Source organism: Ascaphus truei, chromosome 5 (assembly GCF_040206685.1).
Source record: "Ascaphus truei isolate aAscTru1 chromosome 5, aAscTru1.hap1, whole genome shotgun sequence".
NCBI lineage: Eukaryota > Metazoa > Chordata > Amphibia > Anura > Ascaphidae > Ascaphus > Ascaphus truei.
The window spans coordinates 61327503-61341233 of record NC_134487.1 but is presented as its reverse complement, the minus strand read 5'-3'; the positions used below and the strand labels follow the sequence as shown (position 1 = coordinate 61341233).

The following is a 13731-nucleotide window of genomic DNA, read 5'->3' as shown; positions in this document are numbered from 1 at the left end:
ATACCAGCAACGTTTATGCATATGCGCAGAATACAATTCTGCCCATGTGCAGTCAGTCACTTCCGTTATTATTTTCGTGACCATTTTCAGTTTTTCTTCCTATGAGATTTTTGTGGATGTCAGTGCCACGAAAGAAGTTTCATTTCAAAATCCTTGAAATACGTATTTTGGTATTTACCACATAAACCAATGTGAGATGTTAAAATTCAAATACAACAGGAAAGATAGAAAACCATTTAATACAATACCTGTTGCTGTAGCATTAGTCACATCTGGAGACAAATTATTTTCAAGTTCAGCTTCATCCTCAAAACCTTGTTTTTGATTATCATTGTGTTCCTCTGCAATTGTCTGCTCCTCTTCCATTAAACTTAGAAACTTCTCTACATCTTCTTCATCTGCTGCTGAGGGATCCTGTTTTGCCCTTTCTTGTTGCTCAGTGACTGACTCTTGATTAATCTGATATCCTATTTGCTTAGCAAATGTGTTTCCTGCACTCTGTGATTCTATTATAACTAATTCCTGATCCAATACTAAACTTGATTGCTCCTGATCATTTGTGTTGCTTTGTGGTTCCTGGAGAGCTGTCTTCTCCATATCAAGTGGTTGAAGTACCTGGTAAACTATCTCCTGATCTGCACTTGATTGCTGCTGCACAGACGATGGCTCCTCTTTTTCAAGAGATGACTCTTGGTTGACACTTGGATGTCCCTCACCCTCAACAACTGGATGCTGGTCTTCCAACACTGTTTCGCTGTGAGCAACTTGTTCTTCATTCAAAACTGTCTCTTGGTCTAGTTCATGATTTGCAACTGGCTGACTCTCATCCATATCAGTTTGTTGTTCTACATCTGAACTTTGAGATGTTAATTGAGTTGTATGTTCCATCTCTGTCTCTCCTGTTTTTTTCCTGCCGGCAATTTGGTCAGTTGGTTCGTCTTTACTAAAGAAAAACATTAAGTAAAAGAGTAAAATATTTTTAAATGGCCATAGTTTATTTATTGGCATGGCATAAACATATAACATCCAGTTTTATGTAATAAGTGATCATAGTGTGTTCAAGGGTAATATTTATGTACATAAATGTGAGCTACTGTACCTGGAATAACCCATGCATGTTTGTTGCTTTACAATTAAAGCACAAATATAGCTGCAAAATGCTAGTACAATCCTCAGTCTACTACACACACCTGAAATCCCATCTATACAGTACTTTTGGTTCACTAGTTACAGGTAGTAAGTACAGCAAATACAAACTGCAATGTAAGTATGGTTTACAAATGTCATGACCAACATATTTTATGTGCATGTAGATAGTTAAATAGATCGATACATACATATAGTGTGCAGAGAAGAGGTGGCCAACCTGTGGCCCGCGACGGCATTTAGAATAGTCCACGTGATAAAGGAGCAAAAAAGAGAAATTGACTGAAAAAAATCGATTAAGCAAAGGAACAATACAAAAATCCTTAGAATTACAAAACATGACAGCGGAAAGATGAATATTTACATACATTTTGAAAACTAACACAATTTGAATAACTCCTTTAACAATTGAAAACATAAAATAAATCAAATCAATTTAAATAATTCAAATTAATAGTAAGTTCTTCCCCAAATTAGTTTTGGCCCGCCAAAAAAATTGTGCCAATTTATTGGCACGCTTTGAGAAAAAGAGAGCGCTAATTATCTAAAAATAAATAAATTCAATACAATGTGTTAGCAAACCAAAATAAATCAAGTATGAAATACAAAATTGTTAAAAAAAACTCTTTCCAAGTCCAGCAGCAACGTCCTTATAGAGGGGATTTCCACATCTCTCCCAACAATAGAATCAGAAAAAAATTAGATGTACAGTATATGGCGCTAGAGCCGGGCAGGTTTGGAGAAAAGAAACAACCACTAGCAAATGTCCCATGGCAACACAGATTTTGGGGGCTTTGTAGTGTACTTAGCTTTACTTAAGCCATTTATTCAGGCACGCCTGAAAATAAAGTTGGCCTCTACTGTTAGATATGCTGTACTTTGTTTTCAGACATTTTATGTTATTTTAAAAAGTGTGCTAGTTTATCATTGCCATTAAATATGTTTACTGCTTAGCATTTCACAGGTAAGACTTAATGAAAAATATGAATAGTTAAACTGTTTTTAATGTAAACAAGACAATTTGACTTTCAAGTTTATTGTATTTTTATTATAATCAACAACATCATTGCCTTTATTTAATATGTTATAATGCTATCCCCCCTTGTTCAGAAGATTTGAGCCCCAGTCAAATAAATGGAGCTTACATTTTCCCAAGCAAGCGGAAACATCTTTACAGCATATTGAAGCATATTAATTAATTTGTCTTGTTATAGTAATCACTTAATTGTCCACTCCCAATTAAGCGATTACTATAACAAGACAATTTTCCGCCAAATCCAATTCGGTTTTTGCCGAAACCTCTCCATGGTAACTTCCCTCTTAAGTTTGCAATGAGAACCAGTGTAGAATGGATCTGGGACAACTTACTGGTGCAATGTTCCTAGATTTTGCAAAGGCTTTTGACACTATTGACCATGCATCTTGTTAAACAAGCTTCAGTGCTCTCGAATAGGGCAACATGCTTTAAACTGGTTTCACTTCTACCTATCGCGTAGATCCCAATATGTGTCAACAGTATCTCAGGCTCTATCTCTAACCTCTTGGATGTCACCCGTGGGGTTCCGCATTGGTCTGCTGTGGGGCACCTACTCTTTTCAGTCTTCATAAATGATCTACCAACAGCTTGTAAGACAGCTTCAATGCACTTGTATGCGGACGAAACAATCTTATATACACACAGCTCTAACCTCACTGACCTTGGACACATACTTCAATCTGATTTTTTAAGATTTGAATACTGCATTTCCCAAAACAAACTGTTTTTAAACATTGACAAAAAATTAACTATGGTGTAGCCATGTCTAGGATTGGTGTACATATCTCTTTCTCATGTTGGCAGTAACCCTGGTAAGTGTGCAGGATTGCCAGCAACAATCAATGGAGGTTTGCCCTCACACCCTGGTGAGGTGTCATATGTCCCCAAAGGAAGTGACAACATGCAGTGTGTTCCCACTTAGGATACAGGGCATGTTTGTTCTCCGGGGGGGGTGATATAAGACACAGCACTGCCTAAAGTTAGAAGTTCAGTTTCCTGTTGTTGTGCTGTTCAGTTCAGTGAGAGGCACGTGAAGGTCTGCAACAATGTTGCAGTGTCTCCTGCTAGCTGTGAGTCAGTGAGCATACGCAGCAGAGTTAGGCCTGGGACCCGCTGCGCTCGTTGGCGCGGGCGGCAATGTAGCGAGTTCCCCACCAGCAGGGGAATCCTCGCGAGCCGGTCCCGGTCCCCCCTGGCGGCACAGCTGACTACACGCTGTGGCGCGTCAGCCGCTAGGAGACACCACAGAATGGTGTTTTCTAGCGTTGACGCGTCACGTGGTGTGGCTGTGAGCCAATGGGGAGGGGAAGCTGCGGGAGGAGGAGAGGCTTCGGGGAGCGGGGAGGAGTGTGGAGTGAAAGCGTGAGTGCCTGTCTGTGTGTGTGTCTGAGTGCGTGCGTGTGTGTGTATGTGTGTGCCTGAGTGCCTGTCTGTGTGTGTGTGTGTATGAGTGTGTGTATGTGTGTGCCTGTCTCTGTCTGTGTGTGTGTGTGTGTGTATGAGTGCGTGAGTGCCTGTCTGTGTGTGTGTGTGTGTGTGTGTGTATGTATGTATGTATGTATGTATGTATGAGTGCCTGCGTGTGTGTGTTTTTTTTACTTACCTGCAGCCCGTGGCAGCCCGTGGAGGGAGGGGGGGGAAGAGTAGCGGGTCCCTCCGCTCAAGCCACGCCCCCCCCTCCCTGTCAATCCTCCCACTCCCGCCCACCTCCCGCTCCGGCCCCTCACGTCATGGCCGCGCCCCCTCACGTCATGGCCGCGCCCCCCCCGACCCGTTTGGCCACGCCCCCCCGCTCCGAGAAAAGTATCCTGTAGACCGCAGATCGCGGTACAGCGAGTTGCACGCGCCGCCGGCAAGCAAGCCAGCCGTGCGGACGCGTGCAACGGGACCTTAGCCTTAGAGGAGCTGAGAGAGACAAAGCAGCTCAAGAGAGGAGCTTACAGTAGCCAGAGAAGCTGGGGAATCTCTTTAAGAGTAGAGGTGGAAAGCAGATCTATTAGGGTAAGGGACCTTCCTAATGGAGTGCTGCAAGGAGATGAGTGGCTGAGCTGCTAGCTGTGAGGGGCAGGTTCCGCAAATTTAGGTTCCCAAGCGAGGACGTTGGGATTCCACCAGGGGGAGAATGTAGCCATGTCTAGGATTGGTGTACATATCTCTTTCTCATGTTGGCAGTAACCCTGGTAAGTGTGCAGGATTGACAGCAACAATCAATGGAGGTTTGCCCTCACACCCTGGTGAGGTGTCATATGTCCCCAAAGGAAGTGACAACATGCAGTGTGTTCCCACTTAGGATACAGGGCATGTTTGTTCTCCGGGGGGGGTGATATAAGACACAGCACTGCCTAAAGTTAGAAGTTCAGTTTCCTGTTGTTGTGCTGTTCAGTTCAGTGAGAGGCACGTGAAGGTCTGCAACAATGTTGCAGTGTCTCCTGCTAGCTGTGAGTCAGTGAGCATACGCAGCAGAGTTAGAGGAGCTGAGAGAGACAAAGCAGCTCAAGAGAGGAGCTTACAGCAGCCAGAGAAGCTGGGGAATCTCTTTAAGAGTAGAGGTGGAAAGCAGATCTATTAGGGTAAGGGACCTTCCTAATGGAGTGCTGCAAGGAGATGAGTGGCTGAGATGCTAGCTGTGAGGGGCAGCTTGCCCATACCAACCATCAATAAAGATGCCCTGTTTGAATATACCTCCACTGTGTGAGTGTGGAGTTACTCAGCAGTGGATGGCACCACCAAGAAGGAGTTCCTCACCAGGACCATCTCCCTGCGGAAGCACAGATCCTGATGAGGTGGAGGCGCTGCACTGGATATAGGTAGGACTCGCACCCACTACCTCAGCTACCTGTCCTGATGACATCCCCTAATACCATCAAGCGGGAGACTCAGGAGTCCTGTTACTTGCAGGTGCACCACCATACACGATTACGTAATGGGGATTGGTTAGATTACCCGGGCCAATGTGCGATTGGGGGGGGGGGGGGAAACCGTTACAATTGGAGGCGCTGCTGAGAGGCCTGTTAACAGGACAGGCTTTTGCTAGGCACACAATAGGAAACAGGGAGAGTGTCTGCTGCCACTCTGTGCTGGAAAGGGAAAATCTAGGGGTAGTCAGGAGAACGAAAAACCTCGCAAAGCACGCCCTAGACTGACCTAAGGGGTTAGTGAGTCTGGAGCCGGGGGCTATAGCTGTCCTAGTCACCTTGAGGTAGTGCTAGGGGTGGGATGCCTGAAGGGATAGCCTGTTAACGTGGTCAGGAATTCTGGAGAGGATCTGCACTAGGCTAGCCAACAGTAGGTAGACGCCCAAGTACTGCATGGAAGAGTACTCTAGTCCATTCCAGATCACTTACCAAAGGGAGTACAGACTGGGAGGAAGGAGATACAGCAGACACAGCAAGAGTGAGCCTAGCCTGAGGTAGTGCAAACACGAGTCAGATCTACATTAGGTACACATGGTGGTGCACAAGGCATGGTAGTTGTATCGGTATGGCAGCTGCCCCGCAGAGAGGAGCTCCATGTACAATCAGAACAAACACAGCAACCAAAATGGCGGTGGCGGAGTCAGTAGTAATGCTCACTCAGTCCGTTGCGTGTGAAGAGGACATAGGACAAGTGATGAAGCGGTACTACAGTCTTCGTCAGAAAGACGGAGGAGTTATCTGATTTCCTCTTGCGCATTATAACAGTCTTATGGGAGATGCGGAAAAGGGATCGTATTACGGCCACTGAGATGAATGTGTACTGTTGTGATCAATTTCTGAGAGGAGCAATACCTGACCATCCTATTGTAGTCAGGATGAGGTGCTCCTGGATACGGGGTGACCCCCTTTCCTGGAAGAAGCTAGTGGATGAGATAGAGAAACATGAAGTTACAACTGCTGCTAACATGGATTGCAGAGCGATCCAAAATGGCGGTTCCCGCTTCTCTGGGAGACCGCGTGGGCCAGTTGCAGAAAATGCTGCAAATGCTAAAATTGCAGAAAGTTGGCCAGGATTGGCGCCACAAGGAAAACCACACCCTGCGGGGAGGTATGGCGCGAAAGCTGTAGCCGCGCCCTCAGAGACTGTGACGGACTCAGAGCCAATTAGGGGCCATAACGTGAATCTGTGTGATCCTCCCCAAATCTTCACCAGGGGGAGGGGTCCCCATCTCGGTCAGGCGGGAGCGGACACAGCCAAGCTGACGGCTGAAGCTCCGCCCTTGGTCAAGCAAGAACCATTTGATCCTGGAGAAGGGGGATCGCTTCTAATGATTGCAAAGGAGCCTCAAGAGAAAGGGGCCCACAACCGCGGTGAGAGCCTGGAATCTCACTGTCGATCCCCTGCAGGAGTGCCACTCCCTGAGTGGGAGTTCGGCTCCTCGGCCGAGGAGCAAGCGACCCCAACGACGGTGGTGATGCGCATACCGGCGGACCACTACAGCGGTGCTGTGAAAGAACCGGCACTTACCTGTGTCGCGGCAGAGCGGAGTCTCGTGTCGCCGGTACAGAAACAACCTGAGAGGCGGAGTCCCACGGCCGTGGTGACTGGCGGAACAGACGGTGAAGAGGAACCCATCCCGAGCCGACGGAGCGGTGAGATACATCCTTACCCTCCACAGGCGCCGGTGGTGGCAACGGCGGAGAAAGGCCTAGCCCAGGCCCGAACGGAGCGGAGAGCAGAACCATCACTTCCGGCGGCGGACGTCGTTCTGGAGGAAGAGGTTCCGGTTGGGAACCCAACGCAAGATGGCGGCGAGTTCCGCGAGATGGCCGCGTCCTCGCGGCCAAGCAGCTGTACCAGGTCGCCGGGGTCCGGGAAGAGCCGGCAGGCCCTGCGGAAGCCTGGGAACAATGACACGGATGAACCGGAGTGCCAGTCCGATGGTACTGGGCAAGGTAGCGAGAAGTTGCAGGTCGTAGCCCCGCGTATGTCGGCAGTCTTTCCTTATGCCCAACCCCCGGCCATAGTTAAAACCCATGCCCCTGTCACTTTTTCCTATGGGTCCCAGTCTAGCCAAGGGTTTTCTGGGGAGTCCCGAGCCATTTCTGGGGAGTCCCGAGCCACTTCTGAAGAATGGACAGGGGAAAACTTGGACTGGGGCGAGTGCTTTACATACGATGAGGGATCGGGGAGGGAAATGGCTATGCAAAGAATGTTATACTGCACTGATGATGACAATCGTACTGTTATGGTGGGGTGTGATTCTAAGAGCATTGGGTCAAATTTTGGGTCCCCAGGAACATTGGGAGTTTCATCTGGGGATTTGGGTAATGTTGCTCATATTGTGCCTATTGCCCAGGGAACCCCCTATGTGCCCCCACTGTCAGAAAGAGTTATTAGGGATGGCCAAAAGTGGTTACTTTATTTTCACCATCCATGGGAGGGAGAAAGTAAGTTCGAAATGGGGTCCCCTGATGAAGATAGGGGATATGGCACTGATGAAGAGGAAGGATTAGGAGAAGAAAATTGGGATCCTGGCGGGTTAGATGAGAAGTGGTGTAGTCAAGAGGGGATAGTCTACATCTCCAGGAGATGCATTAGGGAGGTTTATGGGCATGATCCTTTCAGTCCATTAGTATCCATGCCAGGATTATGGGCTGATTGTGGGTGTCCAGTGTGTCACCCAGAGTGTTACTGCATTGATGCTCTAAGCCCAGTGGACCATGCTGTGCGCAAGCCACCTTGAGAAGGTATGGGGGTACCAGTCATGGGTTCTACAAAAGGGAATAATTCTGGGTGTTACACATCTACGTTAGGATGTATCTGTTAAATGTTTTGAGAAAAGATATGTACTGTAATAATGTGTTGTTATGTTTTGCAGTGCTACCTGAAGGAAGGTTCCGCAAATTTAGGTTCCCAAGCGAGGACGTTGGGATTCCACCAGGGGGAGAATGTAGCCATGTCTAGGATTGGTGTACATATCTCTTTCTCATGTTGGCAGTAACCCTGGTAAGTGTGCAGGATTGACAGCAACAATCAATGGAGGTTTGCCCTCACACCCTGGTGAGGTGTCATATGTCCCCAAAGGAAGTGACAACATGCAGTGTGTTCCCACTTAGGATACAGGGCATGTTTGTTCTCCGGGGGGGGTGATATAAGACACAGCACTGCCTAAAGTTAGAAGTTCAGTTTCCTGTTGTTGTGCTGTTCAGTTCAGTGAGAGGCACGTGAAGGTCTGCAACAATGTTGCAGTGTCTCCTGCTAGCTGTGAGTTAGTGAGCATACGCAGCAGAGTTAGAGGAGCTGAGAGAGACAAAGCAGCTCAAGAGAGGAGCTTACAGCAGCCAGAGAAGCTGGGGAATCTCTTTAAGAGTAGAGGTGGAAAGCAGATCTATTAGGGTAAGGGACCTTCCTAATGGAGTGCTGCAAGGAGATGAGTGGCTGAGCTGCTAGCTGTGAGGGGCAGCTTGCCCATACCAACCATCAATAAAGATGCCCTGTTTGAATATACCTCCACTGTGTGAGTGTGGAGTTACTCAGCAGTGGATGGCACCACCAAGAAGGAGTTCCTCACCAGGACCATCTCCCTGCGGAAGCACAGATCCTGATGAGGTGGAGGCGCTGCACTGGATATAGGTAGTACTCGCACCCACTACCTCAGCTACCTGTCCTGATGACATCCCCTAATACCATCAAGCGGGAGACTCAGGAGTCCTGTTACTTGCAGGTGCACCACCATACACGATCACGTAATGGGGATTGGTTAGATTACCCGGGCCAATGTGCGATTGGGGGGGGGGGGGGGGAAACCGTTACAATGGTATTTGGGAGTAAGGCTAAATTTCTTAATCTACCAATGACAAAGCTAAGGTCAGAAACAACTCTCTAGTCACACCTCATTGGCTGAACTGCTCACGTGACACAACCGTCACCAGACAAAAACAAATTTGGATGTCTCTTCCCCAGCTATCCGCTTTGCAGTACCGTGCCCGTGACCGTCGCCATGAGCACTTTCATTTTATGTATGCTACTTGTTTTGGCGCCGCATGGCGCCACTTCACACACCGCGTGCATTTTTCAGTATAAACACGACCTAAATTTTAAATATCTGGGCATATGGATTGACTCCTATTTAACATTTGGGTTGCATATTGATATTCGGACATCCAAAAGCTATGCCAAATTGCCTGTACTTTATAGGAACAAATAGTCCCTAAGCCAACTATTCAGAAAGTGCATCGCTGGAGACATAGTACAGCTGAACACATAACGGAACAGGTGGGCACACACCAGAGCAGTGCATGGGTCAGCCTGGCTGCAGAGTGGGCAGCGCTGCTGTGAGTGGGCATGGCAGGCTTGATCAGCACATCCTCAGCATCAGAGTTCGACATGGCATCGTCGTGGGTCCCTCTGTCTTCAAACTGCACCGAAAATACCACCATCCCTCTGTGCCTCTCTGCCAGGGACTTCAGTTGTCAGGACTGGGTGGGGGGAGAGTTGCAGAGTGATCCAGACACTGCTAGATCAGAGCTGGCAGAGACTCGTGGTCAGATCTCTGCCAGTGCAGCTGGCTTTGCAGGAATTTGTATACTGTATTTGTATACTGTATGTATGCAGACGTGTGTGTCTCTGTGTTTTTACTGCCTCGCCATGGTAATCGGTGTCAAATTACCATGGCAACGTTACGTCACATGACCCCGCGGGATCATTTGACGCTGGAGCCGAGGAGGAGGGGGGGGCGCTGGCAGCAAGATCCATGAATCATGAAAAGCAGGCAAAATTGAATTAAATGTAGCCATGTGTAAAATTGGTGTACATATCTCTTTCTCATGCTGGCAGAAAACCTGGTAAGTATGCAGGATTGCCAGCAACAATCATGGAGGTTTGCCCTCAAACCCTGGTGAGGTGTCATATGTCCCAAAGGAAGTGACAACATGCTTTGTGTCCACCCTTAGTGACACAGAGCGTGTCTGTTTTCTGGAGGTGATATAAGACACAGAACTGCCTAAAGTTAGGAGTTCAGTCCTGTTGGTGTTCTGACTGTTCAGGAGAGTCATGTGGAGGTCTGCAACAGTGTTGCAGTGTCTGATGCAAGAGCTGTGAGAGTGTGCAGCTAAAGCAGAGAGACAAGCTGTTGAATCTCCCGAAGGGGAGAGGTGGAGAGCAACTCTATTAGAGGAGAAGGGACCTTCCTAATGGAGTGCAGCAAAGGAATGAGCGGCTAAGCTGCTAGCCTTGAGGGGCAGCTGGCCCATACCACCATGCCAATAAAGATGTCCTTGATAAAAGATACCCTCATGTATGAGTCTGGAATTCCTCTGCAGAGGAAGGCACCACAGAGGAGTTCCTCATCAGAACCATCCCCATGCATCAGAACCATCCTGATGAGGTGGAGGCGCTGCACTGGATATAGGTAGGACTCGCACACACTACCTCAGCTGCTTGTCTGGACTGACAATCCCCAAACACCATCATGCGGGAGACTCAGGAGTCCTGTTGCCAACAGGTGCACCACCAGACACAACCATGTAATGGGGACTGGTTAGACCACAGGGGCCAATGTGAGATTGGGTGGGTCAGGCCATACGGAATACCCGTTACATAAGAAAGGTAGATCTTCTTCTGATTCTTGGCTTATGAAATCAAGAGCCACACTAAAACCGTGTTTTAAGCGGATCTGCATTGTAGCTGATCGCGCTATAACGGGGTTGAGCTGTATATGGTACAGCCTACCAAACTCACTTTAGCAAACTAGAAACCACCTACAACTCAATACATTATGCTGCTTTGTCCTACAATGTAACTACAAGACACCACTGCGAAATTCTCCAAAAACTAGATTGGATATCCTTTGAATCCATGCGCAAAGTACCTTTTTCCTGTCTTTCCTTCAAATACTTTCTGGGCATGTTACCCGCCTACTAAACAAACTCCTCACCCCTACAACACGCAGCTCTTAACTTCAGATTTGACACCAAAAAGCTGTTCAGGGTATCCAAGATCAATAAAGAATCCGGTTGCTTCTCCTTCTCTTAGGCTGCCTATATAGTGCTGTAGATGGCGACGGCGTGCAGCCACAAAGCAACCTAATGTAGTCTGTAGAGACTGCCCATAGTCAGCGCAACGGCAATGTGTGACGTGACAGCTACCAAAATCGCTGTGGTCAAAACAATTTGAGATTTCCAGTGGCGACAGCGTGACGTCAGCGGCATGTGGCGGTTCAGCAAATGAGGGCGAACCGCTCAAAGCCACGCTCCTTATCGCCCTCCCTTGGTCTCCTGCACCAGAGTGCAGGAATTGCAATACTGCTGCGACACACTTTATTCGAGCAAATACCCAGTATGTACCTGGCAGATACCTGGAATGCGCCGCTCCTCACCTCAGACAAGCCCCGTTGCGTTTGCCTTCCCAGCAAATGGTTCATGCCTGGCTGACGGGCGGCTGATCTGTTAAATGATAATGATTAGGATTTAATAGGCTGCAATGCTTCGCGTGTCTACCAGATGGCATAAATTCATGAATTGTAATGCAGTATATATATATATATATATATACTGCGCAGTATTGCAGCCAGCGGGAATAAAATGCTTAAATCCCTGCCTGGAAAATAACGCAATGCACTCGGGCAGAAAACAGTCACAAACCTCAATACACCCGGGTATACCCGAATTCGTGGGACTAGCCGAGCTCGAATAAAGTGTGTCGCCAGTGTAGCTACGGCAACGGCTGACGTCAGCGGTCTCGCAGCCTTACTGTGCACCTCACAACTGCAACAACCTACAGAGACTCTAAAAACTGCCTCCAGTTGAAGTTCTTTCAAGACATCAGCTGTCTAAGGCCAGGGCCATGGTCAAAAAGACCATGCTGAGCCGCACTGAGCAGATGCTCTTACCCCCTGCATCTGTAATCAGCGCGGCTTTTGGAGCCTCTTCTGCACGCTTCCGCATGCGTGCAGAGGCGTGTGGAAATGCAGGAGACAGGCAAGTTTAAATTTTGCCGCTGAGGGAAGCGGAGGGCACGTCACGTGACTGCCAAAAGCCAATGGCAGTCTGTGACGTCTGCGCCGTAACGTGGTGCACTAGCCTCGCCTCCCGTCCCCCTCCCACACGGCTTTACAAGCTCGCACGCTGACGCTCATGCAGGGACACAAAAAAAAAAGAATAACCCTATCCCCTGTACACATGAACCCCCAGGTTGTAAAACAAAAGGTGCCGCTAAATTAAATTTGGTATGAAACAGTTGTATTATATCTAATCCTAATCAGGCACTTTTGTAAACAGGGGAGTTCAGTTCTTGTACCATGCATCCTATTAATGTATGTGGTGTGTGCTGTGCACGCGCATAGTAAGTGAAACTTCTTTGACTTTGTAATTGTATTTGTGTTGGTGATGTTTTAATTAAAAATCAAAATACAATTTCATTGACAAAATGCAAATAAATTTGACTTATAATGCGCGTGCTCGGCACACATCCCCTGTATTAGCTATTTGCACTTAGTGTGAATTCCTCGTGTGCGCGTGTGACTGTGAGAGGGCGTGTGACTGTGAGTGTGCGTGTGACTGTGCGTGTGACTGTGACTGTGCGTGTGACTGTGAGTGTGCGTGTGACTGTGAGTGTGCGTGTGACTGTGAGTGTGCGTGCGTGTGACAGAGAGTGCGTGCGTGTGACAGAGAGTGCGTGCGTGTGACAGAGTGCGTGCGTGTGACAGAGTGCGTGCGTGTGACAGAGAGTGCGTGCGTGTGACAGAGAGTGCGTGCGTGTGACAGAGAGTGCGTGCGTGTGACAGAGAGTGTGTGCGAGTGACAAAGTGTGCGTGCGTGTGACAGAGTGCATGTGAAGTGTGCGTGCGTGTGACAGAGTGTGCGTGCGTGTGACAGTGTGCGTGTGACAGAGTGTGCGTGCGTGTGACAGTGTGCGTGCGTGTGACAGAGTGTGCTTGCGTGTGACTGAGTGTGTGTGCGTGTGACTGAGTGTGCGTGTTACTGTTATAACCGGCAGCCTGTCTCCTCTCCTGTGTGTGTCTGATTACCTCTCTGTGTGTGAGCCTTAGGCTCGGGCCATAGAGGGTGGGAGCCGGGCTGAACCGCGCGGACGCTGAGGCTCGCCTGCAGAAGCTGTGCGATTCCATGCACATACAGGCGAGCCAGGGTCCGCGATCGGAGGTGGGGGGAGACTGAGGGAGGCAGGGCAGTGACGTCGCTGGGCCAATCACCCGCGACGCACTGACGTCGACATCACGGCGCCGACGTCACTGCGCCGTGACGTTGACGCAGCCCCACTCTCATTGGAGGTTTTCAGCCAACAGCGCGCTGAAAAACAGCTTGGCGCTCGGCTGAAAACTCCAAAGCCTCCGCACGAGCGAGCCCCCTCTCAAGGCATCCTCATTGAGGATGCAGGGGCTCAGCGCTGAGCGTCCGCACGCCTCAGCACGGCCTGTCCTTGTATGGACTCGGCCTTAGTCCCTCTCCTGTGTGTGTCTGGTTACCTCTGTGTGTGTGAGCCCCAGTCCCTCTCCTGTGTGTGTCTGGTTACCGCCCTGTGTGTGAGCCTCAGTCCCTCTCCTGTGTGTGTCTGGTTACCTCCCTGTGTGTGAGCCTCAGTCCCTCTCCTGTGTGTGTCTGGTTACCTCTCTG

The 13731-nt window shown here is 48.8% G+C and overlaps 1 protein-coding gene across 1 annotated transcript in view; it reads right to left on the bottom strand.

Moving 5' to 3' along the window:
* The window catches only part of IQUB (IQ motif and ubiquitin domain containing), a 52632-nt gene that overhangs the window by 35296 nt on the left and 3605 nt on the right, over positions 1–13731 (bottom strand). Inside the window, 1 exon segment of the mRNA XM_075599899.1 lies at positions 249–943. Coding sequence (XP_075456014.1) covers positions 249–888 — 640 coding nt within the window. The 5' untranslated portion in view covers positions 889–943.